Source organism: Schistocerca nitens, chromosome 10 (assembly GCF_023898315.1).
Source record: "Schistocerca nitens isolate TAMUIC-IGC-003100 chromosome 10, iqSchNite1.1, whole genome shotgun sequence".
In the NCBI taxonomy this organism is placed as follows: domain Eukaryota; kingdom Metazoa; phylum Arthropoda; class Insecta; order Orthoptera; family Acrididae; genus Schistocerca; species Schistocerca nitens.
The window spans coordinates 45,710,960-45,725,954 of NC_064623.1; the positions used below are offsets into that span (position 1 = coordinate 45,710,960).

The 14,995-nt window shown below is 45.2% G+C and overlaps 1 protein-coding gene across 4 annotated transcripts in view; it reads right to left on the reverse strand.

Moving 5' to 3' along the window:
• Positions 1-14,995, reverse strand: part of LOC126210303 (uncharacterized) — a 120,024-nt gene that overhangs the window by 28,761 nt on the left and 76,268 nt on the right. For all 4 annotated transcript variants that reach the window (XM_049939501.1, XM_049939499.1, XM_049939500.1 and 1 more), the window contains one exon: positions 2,351-2,436. In XM_049939501.1, the coding sequence (XP_049795458.1) occupies positions 2,351-2,436 (86 nt within the window). The remainder of the gene's footprint in view (positions 1-2,350; positions 2,437-14,995) is intronic.

Here is a 14,995-nt window from a genome sequence, read left to right on the forward strand (position 1 = left end):
ATCTTCTGTGATCCCCCTTTTTAGAGATGTCCATTCCTCTTCAACTGTACTGCTTACTGCGCTATTCCTTATTGCTGTATCTATAGCGTTAAAGAACTTCAAACGTATCTCGTCATTCCTTAGTACTTCCGTATCCCACTTCTTTGCGTATTGATTCTTCCTGAACTTCAGCCTACTCTTCATCACTACTATATTGTGATCTGAGTCTATATCTGCTCCTGGGTACGCCTTACAGTCCAGTATCCGATTTCGGAATCTCTGTCTGACCATGATGTAATCTAATTGAAATCTTCCCGTATCTCCCAGCCTTTTCCAAGTATACCTCCTCCTCTTGTGATTCTTGAACAGGGTATTCGCTATTACTAGCTGAAACTTGTTACAGAACTCAATTAGTCTTTCTCCTCTTTCATTCCTTGTCCCAAGCCCATATTCTCCTGTAACCTTTTCTTCTACTCCTTCCTCTACAACTGCATTCCAGTCGCCCATGACTATTAGATTTTCGTCCCCCTTTACATACTGCATTACCCTTTCAATATCCTCATACACTTTCTCTATCTGTTCATCTTCAGCTTGCGACGTCGGCATGTATACCTGAACTATCGTTGTCGGTGTTGGCCTGCTGTCGATTCTGATTAGAACAACCCGGTCACTGAACTGTTCACAGTAACACACCCTCTTTCCTACCTTCCTATTCATAACGAATCCTACACCTGTTATACCATTTTCTGCTGCTGTTGATATTACCCGATACTCATCTGACCAGAAATCCTTGTCTTCCTTCCACTTCACTTCACTGACCCCTACTATATCTAGATTGAGCCTTTGCATTTCCCTTTTCACATTTTCTAGTTTCCCTACCATTTTCAAGCTTCTGACATTCCACGCCCCGACTCGTAGAACGTTATCCTTTCGTTGATTATTCAATCTTTTTCTCATGGTAACCTCCCCCTTGGCAGTCCCCTCCCGGAGATCCGAATGGGGGACTATTCCGGAATCTTTTGCCAATGGAGAGATCAACATGACACTTCTTCAATTACAGGCCACATTTCCTGTGGATACACGTTACGTGTCTTTAATGCAGTGGTTTACATTACCTTCTGCATCCTCATGTCGTTGATCATTGCTGATTCTTCCGCCTTTAGGGGCAATTTCCCACCCCTAGGACAAGAGAGTGCCCTGAACCTCTATCCGCTGCTCCTCCCTCTTTGACAAGGCCGTTGGCAGAATGAGGCTGACTTCTTATGCCGGAAGTCTTCGGCCGCCAATGCTGATTATTTGTCAAAATTTAGGCAGTGGCGGGGATCGAACCCGGGACCGAAGACGTTTTGATTATGAATCAAAGACGCTACCCCTATACCACATATGTGTGGGAGCAGTTGTAATTATGAAACATGAAACTTATAACCAGGGACTATCAATGTAATTTGTTTAAAATATCAAACCTGTACTTCCAAAGTAATTTTTATGTAGCAAGAGTATATTATATTTGAAAAATGAACCCTACACCTACACAGTGTAACTGTTACACCACAAGAGTGTACTCTGTTTAAAAAATGAACCTAACAATTGCTCAGTGTAATTGTTTTGTGGCAGGAATATTCTTTGTTTGAAAATGAACAGATACTGCTCCTTTACACATTAAGTAAATTCTCTACGCCACTTTTAGTTCTGATGATAGTGTTACACACACGACAACCTATCATAAATTAACCTCCTGCCCCCCCCCCCCCCCCGCGTCCCCACACACGCACACACATCGCGTGCAAGCAAAAGTAGATGGTGAGCTACTTGCCATGGCTGTCCTCTACATTTTGATGTAAATAATAAGTCTGTGGCTGATGTTTAACAATGTTCACAGTTACAGTGTTTAAATAATCTAATAAAACAGTATAATGACCGTTTTAACAAGAAAACAGTTTTGAATTTTACACTACTTTATACTTAACATAAGTGTACTACGTTGGATTGTGACTTAAGAGTGGGAGCCATATTGTGTCTGACATAATGGGAAAAATATCCTAATTAAGTCACTGCTAAGGATAAGTGTCTTACATTTGTAAATTAGACAACTGTCTTAAAGGTATGTGGGAGGGGAATGTTGCAGGGCAGAGAGGATGGGGAGAGGGTGTCATGAATCATTGACAATGGGAGATGAGGGTGACAGGTCGTAAATAACTGGGCCAGATTCGGTATAGTCCTGGTAGTACTTAGAGTTATCAGTTATAATAATAACATAGATAAATACAATAACATTATCTCATCGTAAAAAACAAGAATGGAACAAAATTTTCAAAAAGTTAAACAGAATTCGGTTTCTGACGAGTATAATGTATTTCTATAGACACTTTACCTTGACGATTCCATGGAGGAGAATTATGTTACAGATAGCCTCGATAATGTAATATATAAAGTATGCAGTCGTCACTATGTCAGTAACTGAAACAGAAACATGGCAAAATTTTAGTTGCCTTTTTCATGAGTAAGGTATTAACATAAAAGGCAATGAAAAAATCACAATGAAAATGAACTGTAATATCCACCCATTCCACTAAAATAGTGAGGATTTTCGGTTTGCAAGATGTACTAACCAGCTGGGTTTGTAGTTCGTTAGAAGGCACTGATTCAATTCGTCCTCGCATCTGTGCTCATAATTGTTTCAGCATGTAACTCACTTGCCACATTAGCTCTGTAATTATAAATAACTTGCCCATTGTGACAGCTGTGGTTTTTTATCTATCTGGAATCTACATTCGTATAAGTGGCTGAAGAGAGGCAGTGGATTAATATGTGGCAAAATGAGAGTGGGAAACAAAGACGGACTATTTAGGGAAGTTTGATGAAGAAACTTAAAAAAATGAACTACACAGAAATTAATAATGTTGCTGAATCTAACACAGATCACGTCCCACAGTCGAAGAATTAGTGTGATGTAGTTATCCATGCTATTTTATCCTTTCTATCCTATGCAAATGTCTTTACCTGTTGTTGAAGAAGCAATAAACAGCCAGTCAGTAGCATAATGGAAGGTTTATTTGACTCATAAAAACGTCTTCTTCAGAAGGAAGCAGTGGCAACCTAAACTGGTTAACAGTGGGAGCATTTTAATATATATATATATATATATATATATATATATATATATATATATATATATATATATATATATATATATATATATATATTGGCTAAGGAAAGCTTCTGGCACGGCAAGGCATTAAGTAGTCAGCGCAAAGAGGGTGTGCGAAGTGAATTAACATTATTATGCTAGATTTAGTTAAGACATTACAATTAAAATTATAACACTAATAATTAATAAATACAAAAATAAATAAAGAGCTTATTTCAGAATTTAATTTCCTAGATTTCAGACAAAGGTTACTCAAGAACAAAATCAGCTTTGACATTTTCTGGAAACCCACTTTTGCAGATAACATCCCAGCCTGCTGATGCCACCCACAAAACAGTTTTTTTCTACTCTGCAAAACATCGTGCAGTTCACGCTCCTTTAGAACAGCGTTGTTTTCAATAAGAAATTTCCATAATTAAATCCACTGCAATTAATAATGTATATGACCCAAGGTCGGCTGATAATATAGGCAACAGCAGCTTGAAAAGAGGAAGTGAGAGTAGTGATAAGATTGTTTCTGCACCTGTTCTAGGAAATGTATTGCACGGGATAAATAAACTATTGAACAATAAATATGGCTGCAGATTTGCTTGCATTATAAACAATAGCCTGGAGCAAAAATTACTTCGTTCTGTCATAACACAACAAGATCGTTTCACTAACTGTGATGTCTATAAAATTACATGTAATGAGTGCCTTAACTGCCCCTGCTCCCCGCTTTGCACCTCTTCCCCCCATTCATCACCCATTCTCTCTGCTGTTGTCTTCTGTCTGAACTATCTCGCAGTTTACTTAATTTATTTTTACCTCAATGATTTCTTCTAGATGGTAGCATATTACTTCTTGCCATTTTCTTAATACACTCCTGGAAATTGAAATAAGAACACCGTGAATTCATTGTCCCAGGAAGGGGAAACTTTATTGACACATTCCTGGGGTCAGATACATCACATGATCACACTGACAGAACCACAGGCACATAGACACAGGCAACAGAGCATGCACAATGTCGGCACTAGTACAGTGTATATCCACCTTTCGCAGCAATGCAGGCTGCTATTCTCCCATGGAGACGATCGTAGAGATGCTGGATGTAGTCCTGTGGAACGGCTTGCCATGCCATTTCCACCTGGCGCCTCAGTTGGACCAGCGTTCGTGCTGGACGTGCAGACCGCGTGAGACGACGCTTCATCCAGTCCCAAACATGCTCAATGGGGGACAGATCCGGAGATCTTGCTGGCCAGGGTAGTTGACTTACACCTTCTAGAGCACGTTGGGTGGCACGGGATACATGCGGACGTGCATTGTCCTGTTGGAACAGCAAGTTCCCTTGCCGGTCTAGGAATGGTAGAACGATGTGTTCGATGACGGTTTGGATGCACCGTGCACTATTCAGTGTACCCTCGACGATCACCAGTGGTGTACGGCCAGTGTAGAAGATCGCTCCCCACACCATGATGCCGGGTTTTGGCCCTGTGTGCCTCGGTCGTATGCAGTCCTGATTGTGGCGCTCACCTGCACGGCGCCAAACACGCATACGACAATCATTGGCACCAAGGCAGAAGCGACTCTCATCGCTGAAGACGACACGTCTCCATTCGTCCCTCCATTCACGCCTGTCGCGACACCACTGGAGGCGGGCTGCACGATGTTGGGGCGTGAGCGGAAGACGGCCTAACGGTGTGCGGGACCGTAGCCCAGCTTCATGGAGACGGTTGCGAATGGTCCTCGCCGATACCCCAGGAGCAACAGTGTCCCTAATTTGCTGGGAAGTGGCGGTGCGGTCCCCTACGGCACTGCGTAGGATCCTACGGTCTTGGCGTGCATCCGTGCGTCGCTGCGGTCCGGTCCCAGGTCGACGGGCACGTGCACCTTCCGCCGACCACTGGCGACAACATCGATGTACTGTGGAGACCTCACGCCCCACGTGTTGAGCAATTCGGCGGTACGTCCACCCGGCCTCCCGCATGCCCACTATACGCCCTCGCTCAAAGTCCGTCAACTGCACATACGGTTCACGTCCACGCTGTCGCGGCATGCTACCAGTGTTAAAGACTGCGATGGAGCTCCGTATGCCACGGCAAACTGGCTGACACTGACGGCGGCGGTGCACAAATGCTGCGCAGCTAGCGCCATTCGACGGCCAACACCGCGGGTCCTGGTGTGTCCGCTGTGCCGTGCGTGTGATCATTGCTTGTACAGCCCTCTCGCAGTGTCCGGAGCAAGTATGGTGGATCTGACACACCGGTGTCAATGTGTTCTTTTTTCCATTTCCAGGAGCGTATAAATATGACCTTAGTTTTAATGTTACAATTTCAATATCAACGTCTTAAACAAGCCAAGCACTGTGTACTGTGTATTAAAACGGGGACCTAGAAACGATGGAGAGGCTTCGTCTCGCCGTAAACAGTGGTTCACAACCCCACAGCAGGCCACAGCAGTCCATCCCCCCCCCCCCCCACCACCACCACCACCACCCCCACCCCGTCCTGGGAACGCCTCATACCAGACGAGTGTAACTCCAATGTTTGTGTGGTAGAGTAATTATGGTGTACACTTTCGTGGAGACAGTGTTAGCGCAGCAATCGCCGATATAGACAGTGTAACCGAGGCGGGATAAAGGGAATCAGCTGCAATTCGCCGAGGTAGATGGAAAACCGCCGCAAAAACCATCTACTGGCTGGCCGGCACACCGGACCGCTACACTAATCCGCTGGGGAGCCTATCATAGTGATGTTCACTCCCTGTCGCGCACCCTCCTTGCACTTACTACTTGTGCTTTCTCCTGCTGGGAGCTTTCCTCACCCCACGTGTTGCGTATCAGACGCTAGTTCAGTAGCTGTACATCAGTGATGTATCGAGACTAGTATTGTTATGGTTGTATGGCCATCTAGACTTGTCTCATTCTCCCTGTTGTGGGAATCCAAGTAAGGTTGAGAGGATTAGGTGATGAAATAAGTAGACCACGATAGTGACACATACGGTTTGATGAGCGATAACGGGAGTGGTTAAGGCAACTGCTCATGCAATGCGGCAAATCCTAATTCGAGCCCTGCTCCTGCACAAAATTTTTAGACATCACTACTGGCTGGTAAATCACGCATGATACTATAAAATTTATAGACAACTGTCCTTCCGATTCAAATTCCAGGTGTATACTTTCCTGCTCAAATCTCATGCTGTTCTCACTTGGGCCAACTCACTATACAGCAGGCACCATACGTTTATCCATATATTCGACCCAGTGTCTGAACAGAGTAATTCCCATTGATCGGAGCTCTGCAACTGGATTATCTGCTTATGATCCAATATTCATTATTTACTCGTTGGAATGTCCAAGGAACAAACTGCAAGTGGCGACACTTAGAGGCTTTACGTGTGTCAGTATGTATGAGCTTAGAGCTGATGTATATGGTATTTCTTCGCAGGCAGGGGCAGGAAATAACTTCGAAACAAGTTATGAACACACAACGAACACGCACATCTTAAAAATAAAAGTAAGGAGAATTTCTGAACCCTGGCTTGCAGATCACCTCCAACACCTTACGAGTATCAGAAACGCAACACACAGGTTATATACACACATCAAGAAAAGTTTTGCGTCATCCCAGTTCCCAGAACGCCTGAAGATAGACGTTGACTGTGGATATTGTACCACAGACACAGCCCCTTTGACGGTTCACAGATGTCACTAAACCTGCCCAAAGATGTAAACAACGATGCATGAGCATCGCCTATTAGGCGGAGCGGGTCCGGCAGGCGATCAGTACCAGTCGTTCTACCAGGAAGGAGGTACACGGCTCTTGTTGTCTGTAGTTCAATCATGCCTAGACGGTCAATGCCGCGGTTAGATCGCGGCCGCATTGTTACATTGCGCCAGAAAGGGCTCTCAACCAGAGAAGTGTCCAGGCGTCTCGGAGTGAACCAAAGCGATGTTGTTCGGGCATGGAGGAGATACAGAGAGACAGGAACTGTCAATGACATGCCTGGCTCAGGACACCCAAGGTCTACTACTGCAGTGGATGACCGATACCTACGGATTATTGCTCGGAGGAACCCTGACAGCAACGCCATGATGTTGAATAATGCTTTTCGTGCAACCACAGGACGTCGTGTTACGACTCAAACTGTGCGCAATAGGCTGCATGATGCGCAACTTCACGCCCGACGTCCATGGTGAGGCCCATCTTCACGACCACGACACCATGCAGCGTGGTACAGATAGGCTCAACAACGTGCTGAATGGACCGCTCAAGATTGGCATCACGTTCTCTTCAGCGATGAGTGTAACATATGTCTTCAACCAGACAATCGTCAGAGACGTGTTTGGAGGCAACCCGGTCAGGCTGAAAGCGTTAGACGCACGTCCAGCCAGTGCAGTAAAGTAGAGGTTCCCTGCTGTTTTGGGGTGGCTTTATGTGGGGCCGACGTACGTAGCTGGTGGTCATAGAAGGCACCGTAACGGCTGTACGATACGTGAATGCCATCCTGCGACCGATGTTGCAACCATATCGGCAGCATATTGGCGAGCATTTGTCTTCATGGACGACAAAACGTTCCAATCGTGCACATCTTGTGAGTGACTTCCTTCAGGATAATGACACCGCTCGACTAGAGTGACCAGCATGTTCTCCAGACATGAACCATATCTAACATATCTGGAATAGATTGAAAAGGGCTGTTTATGGACGACGTGAGCCACCAACCACTCTGAGTGATCTACGCCGAATCACCGTTGACGAGTGGGACAATCTGGACTTGTGGATAGTATGCCACAACAAATACAGGCATGCATCAATGCAAGAGGACGTGCTATTGGGTGTCAGAAGTACTGGCGTGAACAGCCATCTGGACCACCACCTCTGAAGGTCTCACTGTATGGTGGTACAACATGCAATGTATGGTTTTCATGAGCAATAAAAAGGGCGGAAATTATGTTGATCTCTATTCCAGTTTTCGGTACAGGTTCCGGAACTCTCGGAACCGAGGTGATGCAAACCTTCTTTCGATGTGTACATAGCACCATGCCTAGTATAATCAACTGGTCCACAAACAACCATGCAAATGACGATCAAATGAGAAATGCAAAACTCACGTTTGTCCACTCGTTAAACGTGATCGTAGCAGCAGACCAGATCGTCAATGCGAGCCCTCTTAATGGGAGGCGGGGGATGACGCCAGCCCACTGGCAATTACTCCAAAGCCTGTGCATGGCTGCACCTTCGGCGCTGCTCTGCCGCCAAGGTGGCGGCGTTTAAAGGCAGCGCAGCCACGGTATCTGGCCACATATTTTAAACTATATATGACGGTAGTATCTGTTCTCGAAAGAACAGTTACCGTCGATGACCATGCAGCTTTGCTCGAAATGAAATGATAATTAAATAGACACCCTAGCTGCAAGCAGGCGTTGATACACTTCATTGGGGACATGTTGAAAATGTGTGCCCCGACCGGGACTCGAACCCGGGATCTCCTTCTTACACTGCAGACGCTCTATCCATCTGAGCCACCGCGGGCACAGAGGATAATGCGTCTGCAGGGACTTATCCCTTGCACGCTCCCCGTGAGATCCACATTCCCAACATGTCCACATCTATTAGGCGCACTACGAATGTAGTGTTGTGGACATGTTGGGAATGTGGATCTCACGGGGAGCGTGCAAGGGATAAGTCCATGCAGACGCATTATCCTCTGTGCCCGCTGTGGCTCAGATGGATAGAGCGTCTGCCATGTAAGCAGGAGATCCCGGGTTCGAGTCCCGGTCGGCGCAGACATTTTCAACATGTCCCCAATGAAGTGTATCAACGCCTGCTTGCAGCTAGTGTGTCTATTTAATTATCATTCCACATATTTTACACTGCAGTTGCAGGTCTGTTGCGGGTCATACCTTTTCTTTATGCAGTCTCAGCTCTGATGTGAGCCATCACACTTGACGCAGCGAGACGGCATCGTGCAGTATCTCAACACATGGTCAAGGCTTAGCATCAGTAGCATTGCGCCCATCCCTTGGCATGGGGAGGTTAGACTTCCACAGCAATGTCTGCAATACTGAGGATGTGGAATATTTTTTCCGTTATCATCACTGTCGATCAGGATGCCGAGAAACAGTGCTTCCTGGATGACCACACGATTTTGACGGCCTGGACACCGAAACCCAGGGCCACAAATCCTTCTTTAAGAAGGGCTGGGTCCATCTTGAGAGGGAGGGGGCGGGAGATCACCTTCCGGAGGTGGAGGGGCTCCACATCGAGCGTGGAGGGGCTCCACAGGATTTGCATCAGGCGAATTTTGTCACCAGGACTTTAACGTGATATCACTATTATGGTCAGCCTTTATGACCCAGCGGTTCTAGGTGCTTCAGTCTGGAACCGTGCTTCAGTCTGGAACCGCGCGACCGCTACGGTCGCAGGTTCGAATCCTGCCTCGGGCATGGATGTGTGTGATGTCCTTAGGTTAGTTAGGTTTAAGTAGTTCTAAGTTCTAGGGACTGATGACCTCAGATGTTAAGTCCCATAGTGCTCAGAGCCATTTGAACCATCACTATTATGGTCCTCATACCACTGCAGTGTGGTTCTGGCTCAGAGACTCAGACAATTCTACTGCTGGAAGATGGCATCGCCGTCAGGGCAGACATCATGAATGAAGGGATGCAGGCGCTTTACAGCTGCCAGTGTGTGGTTATTACGACAGGTCCCATGCAAGCGCAGGAGAGTGTCTCCCATAGCATAATACTGCTCCCAACAGCATACGTCTGCGGCGCAATGCACGTTTCGTGCCTCGATGACAGTGTTTGTGGAGACGATCGTAGACCAATTGTTGCAAAAATGTGATTCGCCCAAAGATCTGACCGGTTTCCATTGATCGACTATCGAATCCTGATTGTCCCATACCCACTGAAATCGTAACTGACGGTATCGTTGGGTCGACATGTGAACACATAGGGGTGGTCTGCTATGGAGCTTCACGTTCAACAGTGTACGATGAACGCTGTGCTCCGAAACACTTGTGAGTGTACCAGAGATGCCGCAGGTCACCATGTATCTTACTTTACAGGGCAGATAAACCATCGAAACCCACGTCCTGTGAAGAGATACTCCTTCACAGGCTCTGCATAATAATAATGTGCCGCTTTTTTCAAGTTTGCTTATCTCAATGGATTTGCAGAGTATATCTTTGCTAGGGTGATCCACCATCCGTGTCTGAACTAGAGATGGGGGATCCGCTCCTGAACTAATTCATAGAGTTGAATCTTTCAAAGGAGTGAACAATCAGTGATTCAGAAAAAAAGAACGGTAGCTCCAAACGTTTCCCACAGCAGAGAGAGAGAGAGAGACAGAGAGTGAGAGAGAGAGAGAGTCGGAGCAGACCAGTGGGGCCTGTGCTGGTCAGAGCACACTACACGCCACACAACACAGCCAGCGCCGGCCTCTACCCTGCTTCTGCCTTGGCTGCCTGCATTGTGCAGTGCCCCATTGGATTTTGTGTTTCACGGATGCCATGCCCTCTCTGCTTCCTCTGCCGCGTGCAGTGTCTGGCGCAACTTAACTTACCATCGCACTCCGTCAGCGATCATTTCAGTCGCACGTCCTGCCCTCTGGGCAGTTGATGCGAGCAACAGGACAGAGAGCCTCCTAGCGGAGAACATAAGAACTACTTGCAACCACCTGCTCGCAAGAGAGGGGACGATTTGTCTCGGAGCGGGTGACTGGTGGCCGCTCACCGCTCCCCCCACCCTCGGAACTCGCCCGCTCAACGCTCACCCCACCGTTCTCGACTCTAGCCAGAGCGTTGAGCAAAGCAACTCAGGTGTCACTCTGGTCTCTGCGGTCTTAGCTCACGCAGTAATACAGCTCGCGGCTCGACCTGCTTGACTCTGCGCCTCTGCATCGGAGTTTGTCTCTACTGGGTATTGTTCTTCGTAGTAATACCGTTATGTATATTACATAATTATGTTATGTATACATCATTTGTTTTTATTTCATTTTTATTTGTTTAAACTGATCAGATTAGTTTCCTGACGGTTCCTCTTACTATAGCATTTTTTATTATGGTCACTCGAATTTACGCTTTAATTACGAGCGAACCGATAAACGTATAGCAAAAGTGATACACCAATATTTTCCTTGTTTTATTCTGCAGAAGGCTATATGCAGCACTTTGGTCTTACAGTCAAATTTATATATTTTTTTCTTATTGTAGTACGGATTTTGCGATTTTAGGCGTCTTCGGAAGGAAACGTTCACTTTAAAAATATATGGCTTGCGATGTATTTGTACGAGGTTAATGAAACTTTAATACATTATAGCCAAATATATTGTTAATGTAAATCTCTAGTTACAACATTTTCCGATCACCCAAAAAACCACGATAGTGCAAAATAAATCAATAATCAAAAACTTTGTCATATCGTGGAAATTTCAATAAACAATACAAAATTCTTACTCATTATCTGTGTTACTTCAAAATAGGATCAAATAAGATTAAAATACAGGTATAGTACTGGAATAAACCAAGTTTAAAGGGCAATGTACCTTCCATTTATTTTCTATTGTGAATGAGTGGTGAGTCATGAAAAAGAGCTAGTTCATTTCAGGGAGTGAACAGTTCTGATCCGATCTCTGAAAAGAACAGTTTTTCCCATCTCTAGTCTGAACCGCTTACATACCGGGTGATCAAAAAGTCAGTATAAATTTGAAAACTGAATAAATCACGGAATAATGTAGATAGAGGGTTCAAATTGACACACATGCTTGGAATGACATGGGGTTTTATTAGAACCAAAAAAATACAAACTTTCAAAAAATTTCCGACAGATGGCGCTTCATAGGATCAGAATAGCAATAATTAGCATAACAAAGTAAGACAAAGCAAAGATCATGTTCTTTACAGGAAATGCTCAATATGTGCACCATTATTCCTCAACAAAAGCTGTAGGCCAGGAATAATGTTGTGAACAGCACTGTAAAGCATGTCTGGAGTTATGGTGAGGCATTGGCGTCGGATGTTGTTTTTCAGCATCCCTAGAGATGTCGGTCGATCACGATACACTTGCGACTTCTGGTAACCCCAAAGCCAATAATCGCACGGACTGAGGTCTGGGGATATGGGAGGCTAAGCATGACGAAAGTGGCGGCTGAGCATACGATCATCACCAAACGAGGCGCGCAAGAGATCTTTCACGCGTCCAGCAATATGGGGTGGAGCGCCATCCTGCATAAACATCGTACGTTCCAGCAGGTGTTTATCAGCCAGGCTGGGGATGATGCGATTGTGTAACATATCGGCGTACCTCTCACACATCACGGTAGCAGTACCTCTCACCCATCACGGTAGACGTTTTGTGTACTTTGTTTTTTTTTTTTTTTTTGTTCTAATAAAACTCCATGTCATTCCAAGCATGTGTGTCAGTTTTTACCTCTCTATCTACATTATTCCGTGGTTTATTAAGTTTTCGAATTTATACTGACTTTTTGATCACCCTGTGCTTTTGCTGCCACGTCACGTGCCCGTAGCATCACGAGGCATCCAATGTCGCGCTGGGCAGTGGTCATAATGTTTTGGTTTATCAGTGTATACGACTATCGTATCCATTTGTTGCCATCACAGTAGATTCGTCCTAGTGTGGTGACAGCGCTCCACTTTAAATGATTACCGCCTGAGGAGCAGTTTACCGCAGAGCGCGGCTATCCTCGCTTCGCAATCCACTGGAGCATCAGCTACTGTGACCCACATGTGACCACAGTGGCAGCTACTGGACCGCGCTGTTAACGCAACTCTGTATGCCAGCATCCATGTAATCCTACTCAGATGTAATTTTCTGTCCGAAGACTGGGTCTCGGCACGGAAACAATTTAAAATGTTTCCCGAGTTCTCATTAAGAACTTAATTATGTTCATTGTGTCTGAGTTGAACAGAGAGCGTTTCCCACGCCTTTGACTTATTTTCGACAGTGTTTACGTTTATAACAGCGTACGCCGATCAGGTTGCATTTATTGTCTGTTAGGGAGAATTTGGACAACTCAGCTGTGTACATCACTTGTACGGGGTGTTCAAAAAGTCTCTCCGCAGTGTCGTGTGATTGTTAGCCGCGCGTGCCGTATGCCGCAGTGAATATACCGAAATGAAACTCAGTGAAATACAAGTTATTAATTTACTCAATATTCATTTTTACTTACAAATTTTCACATTAAATGTTGAAAGTGTCCCCCCTGTTGTCGAATACACAGTTCACTTCGTCTAATCATGTAAGCTGTAACATTTCTTCTGTAACAGAAGCAGTGAAAGTGGATATTGCAGTTTTCAGTTCATCGATGGATTTTGGACGGTTTTTATAGACAGTTGCTTTCGCTGCAGCCCAGAAGAAAGGTGGTGCTAGGTCAGGCGATCGTGGAGGCTAAAGTCCCTGTGAAATTATGCGACCACCAAAAACATCAGCAAGCAGTGACATTGAAACACAAGTTGTATGCGCGGTTGCACCATCTTGTTGAAAATAACCGTTCAGTATTTCACTTAACACAAGTTCTCCTATGAATGGGTACAGAATATCACTGCAGTAGCGATGTGCGTTTATTGTTTCGTTGAAAAATATGGGGACCCACAATCCGACGTCTAGAAATTGCAATCCAACCTCCTATTTTCACAAAATGAAGTGGTTCGTCATGAATACGCAATGGATTTGCAGTACTCCATATACGAGAATTTTGCTAGTTCATGTACCCGAACAAATGAAACCAAGCCTCATCAGTGAATAAAGTTTCATTAAGAATATTCCTCCCATTTTGTTGAAAGAAATTCCTGAAACATTGGCAATAATGCAGACTCTTGCCATGATCAGTATTTTTCAGTAATCGCACGACTGTCACTTTGTATGGGAAAAGTTCTAATTTTTTCCTTACAGCTGTGTGGGCCATTCCGACACTATCATTGATTTCCTGGGCGAGTTTTCTTACTGATTCGTTCGGACTCATGGACATTTTATCGGAAATATCGAGTAGCTTAGCCTCAGACAAAACGCTTGGACGGCCACTTCTCGGTGCATCTGTCACTGAACCCGTACTTCGAAATTTGTTAATCAAACTCGCACAGTATCGCGATGTGGGAATGTTGTCTCTGGGAAAACTGAATTAAATGTTTGACGAACTGACACGGTGTATTTTCCGCCAACTTTGAACACTTGTTCGAGTAAAAACACACGTTTCCAATGGTTAGCATTTTAACAGTGACAAAAACGAAACAAACGAACAGGGGAAGTAAGCTTAAACGTTGACGTCAACACGTAACGTCACACACCAACGATACTACTGACGCTGGGTGAAATAAACGAAACAGTGGAATGTTGGGAGAGTCCACTTGAAGTGAAGTAACCCAGGCAGGCGAACAATCACACGGCACGCGCAGCTAACATTCATACGGCACTGCGGAGAGACGTTTTGAACACCCTGTATTTTCCAGCTGTTTTATTTTTATATATTGGGAGCTCGAGCATTTTGCAATTCGCCTAATTACATAGCAGAATTTATCACTGGCCTACGTAGTTTACTGTTATTTGAGAACAACAAACTTTGTTTATTTATGAAACTTCCTGGCAGATTAAAACTGTGTGCCCGACCGAGACTCGAACTCGGGACCTTTGCCTTTCGCGGGCAAGTGCTCTACCATCTGAGCTACCGAAGCACGACTCACGCCCGGCCTCACAGCTTTACTTCTGCCAGTATCTCGTCTCCTACCCTCCAAACTTTACAGAAGCTCTCCTGCGAACCTTGCAGAACTAGCACTCCTGAAAGAAAGGATATTGCGGAGACATGGCTTAGCCACAGCCTGGGGGATGTTTCCAGAATGAGATTTTCACTCTGCAGCGGAGTGTGCGCT